Raw genomic sequence first — 18282 nt, 5'->3', positions numbered from 1 at the left:
CCTATGAATAAATAAGACCAGTTAAATTACTAGAATTAATAAAACATAGAATGAGTAATTATTAAAAATGAGGTTTGTGGGAATTTTTTATGACCTAGGAATTCACTTTTAATATTAAATGATAAAATCAGGATATAAGATTGTATATTCAATAAAGGATTCAGAGAAGATGGTGCTTGGATGTGCCTCCCCTCCCTACCACAGCCAATTGAAGTTTCTCCTCTTGTCCTGAAACAAATGCCTGCTGGGTTCTATAGGCCTCTGTGTATGTGAGGCATTGGGGTTCTTGGGAGCTCTGGTAAAGAAACATAGTATGAGACTTGCATCCTCATGAACTGGGAGTACTTGGAGACCAACACAAGAGTTCCCAGACAAGGATCCTAATGTGACAGATTTCAGAAAGAGTTTGCTATAAGAGATCTGTAAACTCTAGGGGAAAAGTCAATTGCATGTCTCAGAAAATCCCTAGTGGTCTATATACTTTGCTTTGGTGGTTTTGCTGTGGGATGAGAAACCTCTTTGTCTTCCTTCTGTTGTGGAACTGTCTCTATTTAGAATTTTTCAATAACTAAGTCTAAGCCACAACTGAGTTGACAAAAGAAAAGTTGGCAACTAAGTTGTCTAGATACCAAAGAGAGGAAGTTCAGTGAAATGAAAAAAAAACACACAGCTAGCAAAATCTAGCTGCTTGAAGAGAATGCTAATCTAAACAGAAAAAATAGTCTACATAAAGAGAGTCTAGTATAGCGCCTTAAATAGTTTCTAAAGCTCAGAGTGTGATTTCTTTAAATTTTTTTAAATATTTTTTTTAGTTGTAGATGGACACCATGACTTTATTTTATTTATTTTTCTGTGTGCTGCTGAGAATCAAACCCAGTGCCTCACATGTGCCAGGCAAATGCTCTATCACTGAGCCACACCCCAGCTCCTTAGAATGTGACTTCTTACAAACAGTCTGTTGCACTTTTGAAATATGGATTAATGAACTGTAAGATCAAAATGGAATGTCTTTAAGAGAAAAAAAGTCGGGGAGATCATGAGGAAAAGATAAAGATCCATGTGATCTAACAGAAGTACATTTTTGGGATCTCCAGAAGTAGAAAAAGGAACAGAGAGATAATAAATTCATCCAGATGATTTTCTTTTTTTAAATGACTGCATACTACCAACCACATAACTACTGCCTATATTACCTGCTATTCCTCCTCAAAGTCATCTAACGAGCTCTGAGCTTTTATTTTAATCACATGACAATTTTAGCTCCTACCTCACCATCATGCTCTTTAACACTTCTGTCATAAGTCTTGGTGGTTTCATTATCCATGTAGATGATACTTCTAGTACCTTGGCTTTTCATTTCCTTGGTCTGTTATCTTTCAATAATATTGTCTCCTGTGTTGCTTCAAGCTTAGTTCCTAGACTTCTATATTGCCAATAAAAGCACCTTGTTCATGCATATTACCTTACTCTTTGTTGCCTATTAGCTGTCACTGGCTAGAGAACTTCGCATCTGTAAAAATCAGTTTATAAATTAAACTTTTAGCCAATAAAGTTTTATCATTGAAATAATTTTAGTTATTTCAAAAGCTAGCATACTTTTTTAAAAAAAAAAGCCAGCATATTTAAATTAATATTAATAAAATGTGTATTAACATCTAACCTGTTTTAAGTCTGTAGATTGTTTCTTACGAGATTTTTCAAGTAAATCAGAGAACAAATACAAAGCAGCATATTTATACTTCACTGACTGTAAGTATCTTTTTAGAAGTTATTACTTCATTGTTTAAGATCCTGTTAATTTTAAAGTGTCTGCTTTTTATACTGTTTAGGTACTAGTGATTTTTTTTATCATTAATCAGTTTCAGTTGAGGATTTGATTACACTATAAAAAATAAGAACCTTTGGGAAAAACAGCCATCCATTTCTCCCAGTAAGAGAGAAAGTCTGTTACATTTATGCTCAAATAAAGGAAGCTAAAGTATTATAAGAAGTTCAAAGACACATTTCCGTTTTATGTTATGTTATATAACTATATTTTCTTTTTTCTTTTTTTTTTTTAATTAATTTTTATTGTAGGTTGTTCAAAAATATAACTATATTTTCAAAATAAAAATACCATGTATTCAGTTAAGACTTGGTCTCTACTATTAGAAATTCCTTACTTTAAGGAGCATATAATTTTCCTTGCCCAGTAGTAGTTTTTTTTTTTAAAGTCATATCATAAATATTTGTTATTTAAGTAACTTTATTATACAGAACTTCATGATATGGAATTGATAAAATTTAATGAATGTGAACCTTCTTCTAACTTAAGAAATCCATCTTTCTCCTCCTCTCTCCTTTCCCCATCCTTGTTGATGCAGATCTAACCCAGGGCCTTATACATGCTAGGCATTGTTCTACCACTGAGCTCTATCCTTAGCCTAAACTTAAGGATCTTGAGACTGAAACATATATTAAAAGGCATTAGGAAGCCAGGCATGGTGGCACATACCTGTAATCCCAGCTACTCAGGAGGCTGAGGCAGTGGGATCATAAGTTCAAGGCCAGCCTGGGCATTATAGTAAGACCCCCATCTTAAAAAAGACATTAAGAGCCAATGATTTTTATCTCTTATCAATCTTAACAGTTTATTATTGATATTACAACCTAGTTCTAATGGTGAAATTATGGCCTCTAAGTTTTAGAACTGACTAGTTAGAATCTTAGAATTTCTGGACATTAGAAAAGTTTCTTTAATTCAAGGAATAATTAGCAGTTTGTGTGGCATTGTATTTCACTTACTGGTCAACCTGGAAAAGTAAAATTATAAGCAGTTCTGAAAATGCCAATTTTATTAAGTCATGAGTTTGGATGTAATTTTCCTTTCTAACAATTTTAGTTTGTTCTGTTAACAGATCTCTAGTAGAGATTATGGTGAGTGTGAATGGGAAAAAATGGAGTTTCTGTTACAGTTCTTTTGAGTTGAATATACTTGTCTGTAAAGAACACTTATAGTAAATTACTTTGTGAAAGCCATTAATTATATATAAAAATATTCTTAAATGTTGGGATGATTTATTCAAAAGTAATAAAGAGTTAGATGGAGTTATGTGCTTTAATTTTTTTTCTTCTCAGTTTGCCCTGATAGTCTCTTTAATAAAATTAAGACATCTTGTCCCCCCAAGTCAATAAGAAGATGTAAAGAAATAAATATTTCCTTCATTCCACATGAATCTCAGGTACTTTCTATTTTTTTTTAAGTTCATAATGGATTATAAATTTGATTTTATGAGCTTAATAATAAAGTATATTCTAAAGATGTTTTTACTTATTATTTGTGAATTTTGTGCCTAATCCATAAATAAGGACTCCCCTTGATAAAGGTAAAAAAACATGAGCAAAAAATTGGAATATGATATTAATAATGAACAAAGGAGACTTAAGTTTCATATTTGCCATAAAGTCAAATTACAGCCTTCCTGGATTATGAAATCAAGAGATTTCTAAGCATAAATTTTTGTTAGATAAGACCAGAAAAACATTTGTAGCCATTGTGGTATTCAAACAAATGCTGCTGCTTTTTTGGGGGGGTGGGTACTGGGGATTGAACCCAAGGACCTTTACAACTGAGCCACAGCCCTTTTTTTATTTTTTATTTTGAGACACGGTTTCTCTGAGTAGCTTAGGGACTCGGCCTCCCCATTTGCTGGGATTATACGCATGTGCCACCACACCTGGCAAAATCAAATGTTCTCTAATAAATTTTTAATTTATACAATAAAGGTTTTCTATTCATTTTGCCTTTGGAATAGTTAATGAACTTTTGATTAATAATAGTAATGGTGAGCTGAGTGTGTTGGTATACATCTATAATCACATCTACTCAGGAGGCTGAGGCAGGAAGATCACAAGTTTGAGGCTAGTCTGGGCAACTCAGTGAAGCTATATCTCAAAATAAAAAGGACAGGTGATGTAGCTCAGTGTAGCGCCCTTTTCTAGCATGTGTGAGGTCCTGAGTTCAATCCCCAATACTGCAAAATAAATAGAATAAAAGTAAAGATGATGATAATTATAAATTTCGTATAATACCGTGTGTCCAGTATTTTCTTGGATGCTTTAATAAATTTAATTATTTAATTCTTACAGTAGTTTTATGAAACTATTTTAAAGATCAGAGATCAAAGAGGATAATTTATTTAAACAAGTCACACAGCTAATGAATTATTCAGGTTTGTTGTGCTCTGTTCTTTGTGTTTGGATTCTAGCATTTACAGAATTGAAATTGTTAGTTCAATTTTATTTGGAGCTGAGAGGTTCATTATTGAGGTATAGAAAGGATCCTAGATAAGGGATTTCTTTTTGAAGCAGTTGCTTTTTTCAACAAAGATCATGATCCAAATAAAACTGTTGAGATATCTGCTTAGCATTAAACTGTTTTTGAGAAGTTAGCTTTATGCTTACTTCTTTAATATGATTTGTAAATTTTAGTATAGAATGAAAATAGGTTTCCTAAAATCATGTGGGATATAAGCAGTAGCATAAGCATTATAAATGTTTCCAGAACATCTTGTTTCACAGCAGATAAATATAGTTTTAGCCCCACAATTCATTAACATTCTGCAATTGCTATATTTGAAGGAGGGATTTATGTAGATATCTGACTAATTTGATAATTTATGGCAATAACCTATCTGCATATATACAGAGAAATCTCATGAGAAGTTTTTACTCAACCAGTATTTGTGAAATGTTATGATTTTATAAAGTCTTTTAAATTTACTTCCGTGATAAAAATCTTAAAGAGAATTTGCTTAATAAGTTTAACTATCTTGGAGAAATGACAGAATATATGGGATTTTTGTTTGCTTGAAATAAAGATATAAATGAAATATTGCTGAGTGCTTTGCACTAAAAGCAGAGACCTCTGTGAGCATTTATCAATATCATGTTCAGTGGACATAATTTGCTAGATTCAAAGCAGTCTGCTATGAAATGATAAGCAAAATATGTGACTTACCCTCATTTGAATACTACAAAAGCGATACAAATTATTATGTAGCTTCAAAAAACTATCAATTAGGTTCAACTGCATACAACAGAAAATCTAAACAACAAGAAAATGTGTTGGTTTAAACAACAAGAGAATGTAGTTTTTGCTAATACTAAAGAAAGTGGGAAATAAGCTATATAAAGCTTATATGCTGACTATACAGAATTGTCAGGAACCTGGTCTCCTAGGCATGGCCCTCATGATCAAGATGACTATAGAATTATTTTTTTAAAAAGATAGAGGAGAGAGAGAGAGTTTTTTAATATTTATTTTTCAGTGGACACAACATCTTTATTTTACTTTTATGTGGTGCTGAGGATCGAACCCAGCACACTGCACATGCCAGGCGAGCGCATTACCACTTGAGCCACATCCCCAGCCCGACTGTAGAATTATTATATTCTCATTTGAGGAAGCAGGATGAAAGGGAGAATGAAGAAAGAGTTTTCATTTATATTTTATTAGCCAAAGTTTAATCGTATATCTAAGTTCATGGAGTAGTCTTGCCTGAACATATATTGCTGTTCCTCCTAATGAATTGGAGTATAGTTACTGAAAGGGAGAATATGTTTGTGGGGGAGGCATCTCACAGTTTGCCACAGAAAGAGAGATTGGGAAAACATCTGAAGAATGGATAGAATTTCATAAAGTAGTAATGAAAAGGTAACATTCTATAAGATGGGAATCTGAATGCAAAGATATGGAAGCAGAAAAATGTAGGGGAGCAGCAAGAATACGGATTATGAGGAGCAAGAGTATGAAGGCTCTCTCTAGTTAGGTTTGGACTATATAATAGGAGGCTCCCACCAAGTTTAAGGAGAAGTAGAATCCTAGAAGTCAGACAAGATCAGGTATGTTTAGGGTGGGATGGCGATAGACAAGAGGCCCAGAAGTCAAAAGATTATTGAGGAGCAGTTGATAATGTCAGATATGATAGTGCCTCAAAGAAGTAAAATTGAACACGTAACACATTTAGAAGTTAAACCGAGGAGGTCCAGGTCCATATAATTTAATGAGTCAAGGGATCAAAGAAAGATCTCTTTCCCCTTCAGAAGGTTTAAGGTAAGTAATGCTCTCACATATACATTAAGGCAAGTAGATGGAAAGCACTCAAGAAAACGGGAGAGGGCTAAAAGACATCTAGGTAGAAAGTCAACTAGCTGAAGAGTAGAGGAAGGCAGGGGATCTATAATTAAGAAACTAGTTGTGAGTCATAAAGATGAAGAAATATGGTAGTGGTCTAAAGGAACTTTTAATGATGGTGCTAGAAAGTGGAAAGGAAGAAGAGAGTGAGGGATAAAGAAGAAATGTGAGTATAGAATGAAAACCAGCCCCTAAATCCTTTTTGATGCACTGAAATATTAAATAGCTTGATTTAAACAGTATAAGATCCTCCTCTGCAATCTCAATGTGTTATAGCAAAGATTTATTTCTCATTCATGTTATTGTCCATTGTAGTTTGCCTGGACTTCTGCATTTTCTACATTCTGGGACTAAAACTGAAGGGATGCTCTGGGACATAGCAGAGGGCAAAGAGGAAATATTGGAACCACACAGTGGGGTTCTGTTGTTGTTGTTATGGGTTTTGTTTTAAGGTTTTAATTATTTGTTTTGCAGTGCTGGGGATCAGACCTAGGGCCTTATACATGTCAGGCAGGTGCTCTATCATTGAGCTATATCCCCAACCCCACACAATATTTCTTAAAGCTTTTTGTCTCTATATTCACATTCTAATGATTATAGCAAAACCTGCCATCAGTGGGTAAGAAATAGGGAGAAGCCTTCTAAGGCAGGGCAATAAATACTTTTGAACAAATAATATTTACTGCAGTGGGATAATATACTATGAGAAAGTTACAGCTCAAGTGTAGGGTGCTTGTTGATAAATTAATACAGCAATATAACCCTTGGGCAGCACAGAAAGAAGTGGATTGGCCATAGCTGAATCTCAGTCCATGTTCATTCAGGCTGCTGCTGCTGTTGGTCATGGTTATGTTCAGAGAAATGAATGGTTTCCAGAAGGAAATGAATGAATGTGGAAGGAAATGCAAGGTAGTTTATTCATAATACATTATTTAACTTATACTATTTATTACTTGCCTGCTCTTACACCTGGTATATTATTATTTATTAATCCCACCGTGTAGTTTAATGGGGAATTCTCAGTACTGATAGGGAGCTGCTGCCTTTGTATCCTCAATAGTATAATAATAACAAGCCTCCAATCCACTTTTTTTCTATATCAGTAAATGCTTTAGTTAGTCAAATGGATGAATGTGTCTGTAAGGATTCATTGCATTATGGTAAGACTTGTTTCTGGCACAGTGGCATGTCATTTTAGAAAATATTTATCTTAAAGACATGAAGAGTCTAAAGAACTGAAGACATATGTCAACTGTGGGAAATTTCTAGGTTTTTCTCTAATGGGCTAAGATTTTTAATCTTTGATATGTAGGCAAATTTTGGCTTTGTTGTATTTCTTTCTACCAGGTATTAGATTTTTATTTTAGTTTGACTACCTCAGATTCCTTCATCTGTTGCACAGGTAGTGAAAAGCAAACTGTACAATCTCTTTATGAAACAAGAATTGAAGGAGAGAGGTAGTCTAAGCAGGAAAGGAGAGTGAGAAAAGAAATAAAGGATGAAATCAAGATGACAGAATGATTTGATTGAGGTAAAGACACAGTTGTTTCAGGAAACAGCATGGTTAGTGCAAGTATTTTTTTCTTTAATGTCTCAAATCACAATTGCATTTCTCTTTTTTTTCTTCTTTTGTATTTTTCTTGATACATTTTAAAAGTCAAGTCTCTAGATTGACAGTATAACTTTTTTTGGCTTAACTTAGGTGTATACTCTTGATGTACCAGATGCATTCTATTACTGTTATAGTCCAGACCCTGGCAATGCCAATGGAAAAGATGCCATTATGGAAGCAATGGCTGAGCAGATAGTTACAGTATGTGCCACTTTGGATGAAAATCCTGGAGTAAGATATAAAAGGTAAGACATAATAGTGTTTGTACACTTTATGCTTCTCTTTGCTGTCCAATGTAGAGGCAAGGGATATCTCTTGTGACTTTTTTTTTATTATTTTGCAAAATGTATTTTTCTTATATATTTGCCATGCTCTGCATATAGGAAATCTAAAATTTAAGGCTTAAATTTCAAATTACCTAATATTTAGTAATAACCTCTGTTACTGAATTTTAAAGCTTAAACTTGGTACTATTTATAGACATGGGTTTTCATTAGTTTAAGGAATACTTGAGGAAATGTCTTTATTTCATATAGGGAATAGACTTACATTTTTTATATCTTATCATTTTTACTCTTTTGGGGATTTTTTTTAAGAGAAGACCTAAGTTTCATGCTATATAACTTTATTTTCTTCTTTATGAAAATGAGTTTACTGTAAAATGTTGTAATTATATGTATATGGCTTGATAGTTCATCCAAAATGATTGTACCCATTTAACCCTACCAAGATAAAACATACAACATTAATAGCATCATAGAAGTCCTTCTCATGACCCCTCCCAGTCACTCATCCCTGTTCTTCCTAGAGATAACCTGTATCCAGCTGCTAACATATAGTTTAGTGTTTCCTGATTTAGAACTCATATAAATGGAATCATGATTTGTTTTTTTTAGCTCTTCACTCAACATTGTTTTCTAACTCATCCATGTTGCTGAGTGTCACCAGACAGCTTGGGTTTTATTTCTGTATTTGTTGTTGTTTGTACTGAGGATTGAACCTATAGGTACTTAACCATTGAGCCACATCCCCAGCCCTTTTTAGTTTTTATTTTGAGATAGGGTCTTGCTAAATTGCTCACAACCTAAGTTGTTTAGGTTGGCTTTGAATTTATAATCCTCCTGCCTCAGCCTCCCAAGCTGCTTGGAATACAGGCATACACCACTGCACGTGGCATAAATCACTTTTTATACAGGCTGCTTTGCTTATTTAATAAGTATAAAACCTAAAGGTTCAGCCGAATGCAGTGATGCATGCTTGTAATCCCAGCAACTCGAAAAGCTTAGAGAGGAGAATGGTATGGTGAAGGCCAGCCTGAGCAACTTAGCAAGACCTTGTCTTGAAAAATAAACAAGACTGGGGAGGTAGCTCAGTGGTAGAGCAGCTGTGGGTTTAATCCTCAGTGCCAAAAATAAAGTAAAATAAATACAATAAAAAATGAGCTTGATGGGGCTGGGGTTGTGGCTCAGCGGTAGAGCACTTGCCTAGCATATGCGAGGTGCAGGTTTGATCCTTAGTACCACATAAAAATAAATAAATAAAGATATTGTATCCAACTACAACTAAAAAAAATATTAAAAAAAAGAAAATATTGGGGGGCACATGGGAGGATTAGATGAACTCTAGATGGGGCAAAGGGGAAACAGGGAAAGAGAAGGGGGTATGGGGGTAGAAAAGACAGTGGAATGAAACAGACATCATTACCCTGAGTACATGTATGAAGACATGAATGGTGTGACTCTACTTTGTGTACAACCAGAGATATGAAAAATTCTGCTCTATATGTGAATATGAATTGTCTCAAATCACATTTGAGACAAATGTCTCAAATGCATTCTGCTGCCATGTATAACAAATTAAAATTTTTTAAAGTTGTAAAAAGAAGAAAAAAATGCTTATCTTAAATAGTTCTTTTTAAAATTTAATTTCCTATTTGATATTAGGATGATAATATAGATTTATAATTGTATTTTATAAATTTGTATTTTACTTCATGTTATAATTTTGGAGTTTTATATTGGAAATGGATTAAGTATTTAGTTTCATTAATTTGTGATATTAAATGTGAACACTGTGACTTAATATTATAATTCAATAACTATCTTCAAAAATAAAATAAAAAGAGCTTGGGGTGCTGGAGTTGTAGCTCAGTGATAGAGCGCTTGCCTAGCATGTGTGAGACACTGGGTTTGATTCTTAGCACCTCATATAAATAAACAAAACAAAGGTCCATTGACAACTAAAAAAATATTTTAAAAAACTGGGAATGCAGCTCAGAGATAAGTGTTCTTATGTTCAATCTTCAGTACTCAAATAAAAAATTAAAAATTGAGAATGAATTATGAAATAAATGTCCATCGTTTTTAGATGTTAATGGACCTTTATTCATTTATTCATATTTGGTGCTAAGAATCGAACCTAGTGCCTCATTCATGCTAGGCATGTGCTATACCACTGAGCCACAAACCCGTCCCTTAAATGTCCATCTTTAGGGACATGAACATATAGAATCCAGTGTAATCATATGATGGGATACTAAATGATATAAAATGAACAGATGTTGTATATGTGTCAATAGATGTTGCACATGCGTGCACACATGCACACACATACACAAATAACAGAAATGACAAAGGATACACTGAAATTTGTGGTAATGGTGCCCTTGAGTGTTGGGATAGAGACAAGGGAGAGAACTGATCGGACTTGGGTGGGGGGAATAAAGGGAACTGCAACTTATATGTAATATTTTTCCCTGTATATTGAAAAAATCTGAGACACAGATGATAAGATTTGCATTTGTAAATTCTGGATACATTATGTAACATTTGATTTATTATCTGAATTTTCCCATGCTTATAAATTTTTCATTTTATAAATAGTTTGGTTTCATTTTAGAATTCAACTTTTATTTTTTATTTATTAATTTTTTTTAATATTTATTTTTCAGTTTTTGGTGGACACAACATCTTTATTTTATTTTATGTGGTGCCAAGCGAGCGCTCTACCGTTTGAGCCTCATCCCCAGCCCCGAATTCAACTTTAAAAAATTTTTTTTTTAGTTATAGTCAGACACAGTATCTTTATTTATTTTTATGTGGTACTGAGGATTGAACCCAGTGCCTCATATGTGCTAGCCAAGTGCTCTACCACTGAACCACAACCCCAGCCCAGAATTCAACTTTTTGATATGTAAAGTATGTCTTGAAAGAAAAATAATTGTTTGAATATTCTTTTCCAATTCTAGTAAGCCTCTGGATAATGCCAGTAAACTTGCACAGCTGGTTGAAAAAAAACTTGAAGACTACTACAAGATTGATGAAAAGAGACTAATAAAGGTAATGTATAAAAGGCAAATAGTGACTATACATAAAATCTGTATTATTTCTTTATAAGCCAAAGCAGCTTGTTCATTCATTTTCTAGTATTGTTTTGGGAATCATTAACATAGACTTCCAATACTGATTAAAGAATCATTAACAGAGAGAGTAGTGCTCAGTGTGGTTTAGAGGGGAAGATATGGGCTTTGAAGTCAGCATTGTGTCCACAGCTTGGCTCTGCCATTTAGTTCATAGTTATATTAATTTGGGCAAATTATGTAACTTCTCTGTACCTAAGTTTTCTTTTCTAGAAAATAAAAGCTAAGAGAATACCTGTTTTTTAAAATATTTTCTAGTTGTAGATGGACACAGTAATTGTATTTATTTATTTTTATGAGGTGCAGCGGATCGAACCCAGTGCCTCATATGTGCTAGGCAAGTACTCTACCACTGAGCCATAACCCCAGCCTCAGAAATACCTGTTTTTTTAAATTAGTGAGGGAATTAAATAAGGTAATACATGTAAATTCCTTAGAATAATGTTTGCCATTGAGTTAATATTTAATAAATATAAAATTTCTGTTGTTATGGGCTATGTGACCTTGAGGTTTTTTTTTTTTTTTAAATCTATTAAATGGATGAGATAATAAGTACCTTGCTTGATTGGTATAAGGATTAAGTTAACATGTAAGTATTCAGCACAGATGGGAGTTTAATAAATAACAACTATTGTAATAAAGATAACATAATGTAATCAAGGCTAAGGATATAGGTCAGTTGGGAATCTCCTGCCAATCATGCATATGGCCCTAGATTTGAGTCCCCAGCATTAAAAAAACAATGCGATTAAAGTTGGAACCTGGGGAATACCAGCAGATAGGTGTGGTTAAAGAATGAAGAGCCTGGGGAAACTGACAGAGGAGATGCTAGAGAGAGGCCATATTTAATAGCTACAGAAAGAAAGAAAGGAATTGTCCATAGTTTAGGAGAGAAAATATTCCAGGAAACCATCAATTACAGTGCTATGTAGTACGTGGAATGAGAGAAGAATATATAGAGTACAATGGGAGCATGGATTGGGACTTAATTTATTCTCAACTGGAAGCTTGGAAGGCATTCTAGATGAAGAGGCCCTTGAGGTTCAAGCATGAATACACCAGGCTGGGGCTATAGCTCAGTGGCAGAGCACTCCCCTAGAACAGGTGAGGCACTGGGTTCAATCCTCAGAACCACATACAAACAAATAAGTAAAGTTTAAATTCTTAATAAAAGGAAAAACAACATCAACAAAATTCTTAAAAAAATAAGAAAGAGTACACCATAATAAAGTAGGAAGTCTGTTGCATGATTTTCTTGCAGGGAACAGGATTCCTTAGGTTGAGGCATAGAGAAAAAGGCAAAATTAACAACTAAACAACTTGCCTGGAATGGAGGATGTAAGTTTAGGTATGGTGTTAGTTGCTTTTATAAGTTTTTGGTTTGGAGGTCCAGTGAAAGCTGTTATTCTGGTTGTTATGAAGATAGAATGACTTCATATAAACAGTATACTAAAACTTGTTGAATGAAGAGATACACAAACAATATATTAGTAAATCTGTTTAATCTTTCATAATTTCAGTGAAAAAGTGGCAACATCCACAAAAACCAAATTTGTGCTTTCTATTCTAAGTAATTACATACTCTTCAAATGCTTGATACCTTTTATTCAAGAACCTGATAGATGTTACCTCTTTTTTGAAATCTTTCCTGACTTTTCATGCCAAGCAATACTTCCCCCTACATACTGTCATAAGTCCTAAGCCCTGATATAGCACTTAGATTGTTTTTTTTTTTCTGATTGACCTTTCCAAGGACTTGTAGCTCATATATATTGAGAACTTAATAATTGCCAGGCAATGCATGTGTTTTATGGTATAAATGTATTTGATCTGCACAACAATCTTATAAGGAAGATGTTATGTGATAATATTTTGTTTTATGAAGAGAGAACTGATATATAACAGGCTAAGAAATTTATTCAAGGTCATACATCAAGAAAGCGATCAAGGGCTGGGGCTGTAGCTCAGTGGCAGAGCACTTTCCTAGCATGTGTGAGGCACTGTGTTCCATCCTCAGCACCACACAAAAATAGACAAATAAAGTAAAGGCATTCTGTCCATCTACAACTACAAAAAATAAAAATAAAATAAGAAAAGTGACCAAAGATAAATTCAAATCCAGACCTGATTCCAAATGCTGTGCTCTTAAATATTGTACATTACCATCTCAAAGAGTGATTTAGTCATCTTTTTGTCGCTGTGACCAAAATATCTGACAAGAACAATTTAGAGGAGGAAAAGGTTATTTTGGCCCACAGTTTCAGAGGTCTCAGTTTATGGTCATATTGCTTTGGGCCTGAAGTAAGGTGAAGAAAAGCAAAAGGGCATGAAGAAGATAACTTCTCAGCTGGTAGCAGCCAGGAATCAGAGAGAGAGGTAGGGGCCAGGGACTAGATAAACCCCAAAAACTGCACCAGTAACCCTACTTTCTCCAACTAAGTCCCATCTCCCAGTAGTTCATTTAGCTGTCAGTGGATTAATTTATCAAATTGTGGAGCCCCAGGACCATTCATTGCCTAAAAGCCCTATCTCTGAACCTTTCTGCCTTAGGGATCATGTTTTCAACACCTGAGTTTTGGAAGGGACATTCCAGATGATAAGCCATAACAAGGAGTGAATTGTAATTTAAGTATATTTATTAAAGTTTAACCTATATGATTTACTTCTGCCTGATATATGTAAATAAATAGAAAATGTTTATCTAATGAGTTATAGTTATCTTTTATTGCTTTGAATAATAAGCCAAAGAATTTACTACTTTTGAAATGACATAAAAGCAATACTAACAGTGAATTTTCCCAGTACTTATTTGCCATTGAGTGATTAGTGCTGTTTGTAAATTAACAATAAGTCTTTGTGATTTATCATCTTAGTTGGCACCAATGTATTTTAAATATCGTAATGATTAAAAGCACAATCATTGGAATAGAACCAACTTGGATTTTAAACTCCGTTGTGTGATTTGGACAAATTATTTAACTTTAAGCTTTAATGCCACATTGTCAAGTGGAGTTAACAGTATCTGTCTTATACAAGAATCTGAAATATTTTGAATAGTAAATGAAATAATGTATGTATTTCTTACTTAGCAAAATATCTAATACAAGAGCTCAAATAGTAACTACTCTTCATAATTTACATCAGTTTTAGTGTTTATCAAGTTGAATTCTTAATAGATTTAGTGCAAGCTAAATATTACTTTTTTAAAAGAAATTTTGGAAATATTAAATGTAGTATTTTAATATAAATATGAATATGTATTTTTTCCATAGTGTACCACTCAGATTTTTCTTGTCTTACTATAACTTCACTCTTTGAGGAAATTAACCATTTGTTTTGTTTTGTTTTATTGTATATTTTTGGTGGGGAGGATCAGAACTTAGGAAAAGTCTGCTTTTATTTTCTAAGTATATTAAAAATATGTTCCCCCCCAAATTAAAATTTCTTAAGATAAATTTATCTTGTTATTCTAGGGTAAAACTCATTCCCAGCTCTTAATAATCGATCGTGGCTTTGATCCTGTGTCCACTGTCCTGCATGAACTGACCTTTCAGGCAATGGCATATGATCTACTACCAATTGAGAATGATACATACAAGCAAGTATAACTTGAAGGGCATATAAAGGGCATATACAAACAGGATAGCATATGAGCATTTAATGATTTATGAAGGATCAGAAATTTGAAAAACTTGTAAACTTTCTTATTCAGAGACTACTTTTACACCTATAATCATAATCTTTTAAAAAACATATTGACTTTGTCAGCTTTTTGAATGTGTTTGCCTCCTTAACTAGTCTACAGCAAAGCTACATTTAAACAGATAGAATTTGGACTTTTTCATTTATGTTAAAAGTAAACATCAAGCTCACTGTTATATTTTTGGAAGGAGAAATGCTATTCAAAATGGTTTGGCAGTGATTATTCTGAATCATATACCCAAAAGTGTCTTGTCAATGAAATGTATTTTAAAAAATTAAGACATTAGAAAACAAAGTAGGATGGCTATTAATAATAGGCACAGTTTTTTACCTACTTATTCTTAAACTTAATTTACCTAACCTTGATATAGCATATTTACCTTAAAAGTACTATCAGTTAAAAAGCCAATGAAATATGAATAGCTTTTCTATCATGCAACCATTTCACTTATTCTTGTATATCATTTATGGGTAGGTGTATGTATACATTAAATATGTTTTTCTAATTGGCATTTTCAGCTAAGATTTACTACTTGAGTATAATAGTAAAAATGAATATTAGTCTTCTGAAATTTTATGTTTAATTTTGTAGTTTTATTAAAAAGATATGAACAGCTTTCCTCCCAGTACTGAGGTTTGAACCCAGGGCCTTGTGCATGCAAGGCAAGCACTTCACTGAACTACATCCCCAACCCTTTATAGTCTTTGATAATTATAGTATTTAATACTTTTTCTCAAACAAATATTGGTAAAATAATTTTGTATTTTATATTGTATTTTTAATTTGCATTCTGGTCACTCATATTTCTGAATTTTTCTGTGTGATTTGCATTAATGTTAGTTAACAGAAAAAGCAATATTTTTCTAATATGAAAGTCATTTTTAGCTGTTTACTTAGAATTTTCTGAAGGAGTATTATTTACCTTGGTTTTTCATTTAAGTCTATAAAACTGTACTTAAGATATTTAAAAATGAATTAGTAAACTGATGGATAATAAAGAATTTTGACGTATGTAAATAATATAGATATAAATTCTAACCTTGCTTTTAAAATATAGATCTCTATAGGTTTGCTGGCAAGCACAGCAAGGTTTAGTTTATATTTTTTGTTGTTTTGTTTTTGTTTTTTTAAAGACACATGGCCTTTCCCAGAATCAAAAAAATTCACAGATTAGCATAAACTCCAGGTGCTCTGTCACAATTTGATTGATTGATTGACTAGAATACTGGGTATTGAACCCAGGGGCACTCAACCACTGCGCTATAGCGCCAGCCCTTATTTTTTATTTTAAGACAGGGTCTTACTAAGTTCCCAGACTGGCCTCGAATTTATGATCTTCCTTTCTTAGTCCCCTGCAGACCTGGGTTTACAGGTGTGTGCCATTGCACCAGCTGATCCTGCCCTTTTATTTTGTATTTTTTATTTTTGAGACAGGGTCTTGCTGAGTTGCTGAGGCTGTTCTTGAACTTGATATCCTCCTGCCTCAGCCTCCCTGAGTAGCTGGGATTACAGGTGGGTGCCACTGTTCCCAGCAGTTTTCTTTTTCTTCTTCTTTTTTTTTTTTTTAATATAGGACATGATTTATTACTAAAAATAAAAAAATATTTTAGTTACCTCTGTGTTGCTAAATCCAGAAGTCAGTTTTTATAGCCTCCTTCCTAATCCTCCATTCTCAGTATTATAACGTTCTAGTGTTCAGTTTTTGGAACTTATCCCTGTTTATATTCTTTCAGAAGCACACTCATTCCCAAGATTTATCTGTTCTTGGATCTCAAATTTATGTCTATTCTAAACCTTCTTCCTGAACTTGAGATTTATATATCCAACTGCCTTATTGAATATCTCATACTTGGAATGTCAATGAACATCTTAAACTTGTATGTCCAAACCTGAGCTCCTGATATTCCACTTCATACTACTTTAACCAGTTTTCCCAATCTTAGTAAATGGTGGGTCCAGTCTTATAGTTACTTAAGCCAAAAATTTCAGTCATCTCTCTCACAATTTAATAGCCAGTCAAGTTCAAAAACATTGGATTCATTGGCAAATCTTTATGGCTACATTTTCAAAACGTATCCAGAATTAAAGCTAGTTCAAGTCCATATAATTTTTCCTATGGTTTATTGCAGTGTGCGTCTAAATGGTATCTATTGCTTCTTCAGCCCATCTTCAGTTTCCCTTCAACACAGTGTTTTAAAAAAAAAAAATCTTGGTAATACCTAGGTCAGTTTGTATGAAATCACTTCTCAAAACTTTTAAAATAGCTTCCCATTTTCTTTCTTTCTTTCTTTTTTTTTTTTAGTTGTAGATGGACTCAATCCTTCATTTATTTATTTATTTATTTATTTATTTATTTATTTATTTATTTATTTTTATGTGGTACTGAGGATTGAACCCAGTACCTCATACATGTGAGGCAAGCACTCTGTCACTGAGCCACAAATCCCAGCCCAAGCTTCCCATTTTCCTCATAGTAAAAGCTAGAGCCCTTGCAGTGGTCTTCAAGGCCATCATTTATGCTTTCCCTCCATTATTATTTGACCTTATTACCTTTTACTTTCCCCCATGCTCACTTCATTGTAGCTAGATTCACCTTGCTGATCCCCCACCCAAATTTTAACAGAATCAAAATAATCAGTAAATTCTGAATATCCAGATTCTTTTGTTGTTCTTAGTCACCTCTTTAAATTTACTCTTAAGGGATTGTCATTATCTTTGAGTATCGAGGCTTGCTGATAGATTAATCTTTGTAAATCACTTAAAAGTCAAAGGTATTATTTAACATTTCTATATGTCATGTCATGCATACATTGGAAAAAATGTTGTCTTAGGATATATGTGTATTAATGTGCATACATATAAATAAAGATGTGGGCATAAAAAAGGGTATTATTTAAGTACAAAGTGGCATTTTAAATGACAAAAGTGCCCCCTGTCCTAAGTGCTGTCTTGTATTATCTTTGGGCATCTATAATTAAGACCACACAGGTGAATGATTTTATAGGTTGGACCTATAGTTTTTTTGAGCTACAGAAATTATTGTATTCACATAGCAGATAACTACAGGTATTGTATGCAGTCCGAGCTAGGAAAGCTTAATGAAGTCCTTTCTAATTTTGGCTGAGGAAATTGGCAGTCCCAAGGACAATGGATTCTTCCCAAGTTTCTCAAATGGAAAGAGGGTGACTAGAATAAAAAGGGAGAAATTCCATTAGGAGAAGCTGTTTTGAATCTAATTTTGAGTGCTTTATGAACCCCTTGAGTTGATGGTCACTTAAATAGAACTCATTAAAGCTATCATAGTGTTTTTATGACTATTTTAGTCTTTCACTTCTTTTCCCATTCATTAAAGAAGATATAAGTTACAGGATTGT

At 33.4% G+C, this 18282-nt stretch overlaps 1 protein-coding gene across 2 annotated transcripts in view; it reads left to right on the top strand.

Annotated features, from left to right (window-relative positions):
* The window catches only part of Stxbp3 (syntaxin binding protein 3), a 69284-nt gene that overhangs the window by 21483 nt on the left and 29519 nt on the right, over positions 1 to 18282 (top strand). For both annotated transcript variants that reach the window (XM_076863155.1, XM_077109890.1), the window contains exons 5-9: positions 1671 to 1749; positions 3118 to 3221; positions 7878 to 8032; positions 11035 to 11125; positions 14679 to 14803. In XM_076863155.1, coding sequence (XP_076719270.1) covers positions 1671 to 1749; positions 3118 to 3221; positions 7878 to 8032; positions 11035 to 11125; positions 14679 to 14803 — 554 coding nt within the window. The remainder of the gene's footprint in view (positions 1 to 1670; positions 1750 to 3117; positions 3222 to 7877; positions 8033 to 11034; positions 11126 to 14678; positions 14804 to 18282) is intronic.

Source organism: Callospermophilus lateralis, chromosome 7 (genome assembly GCF_048772815.1).
Source record: "Callospermophilus lateralis isolate mCalLat2 chromosome 7, mCalLat2.hap1, whole genome shotgun sequence".
NCBI classification, from domain to species: Eukaryota; Metazoa; Chordata; class Mammalia; order Rodentia; family Sciuridae; genus Callospermophilus; species Callospermophilus lateralis.
This window is presented reverse-complemented; position numbering and strand designations above follow the sequence as displayed.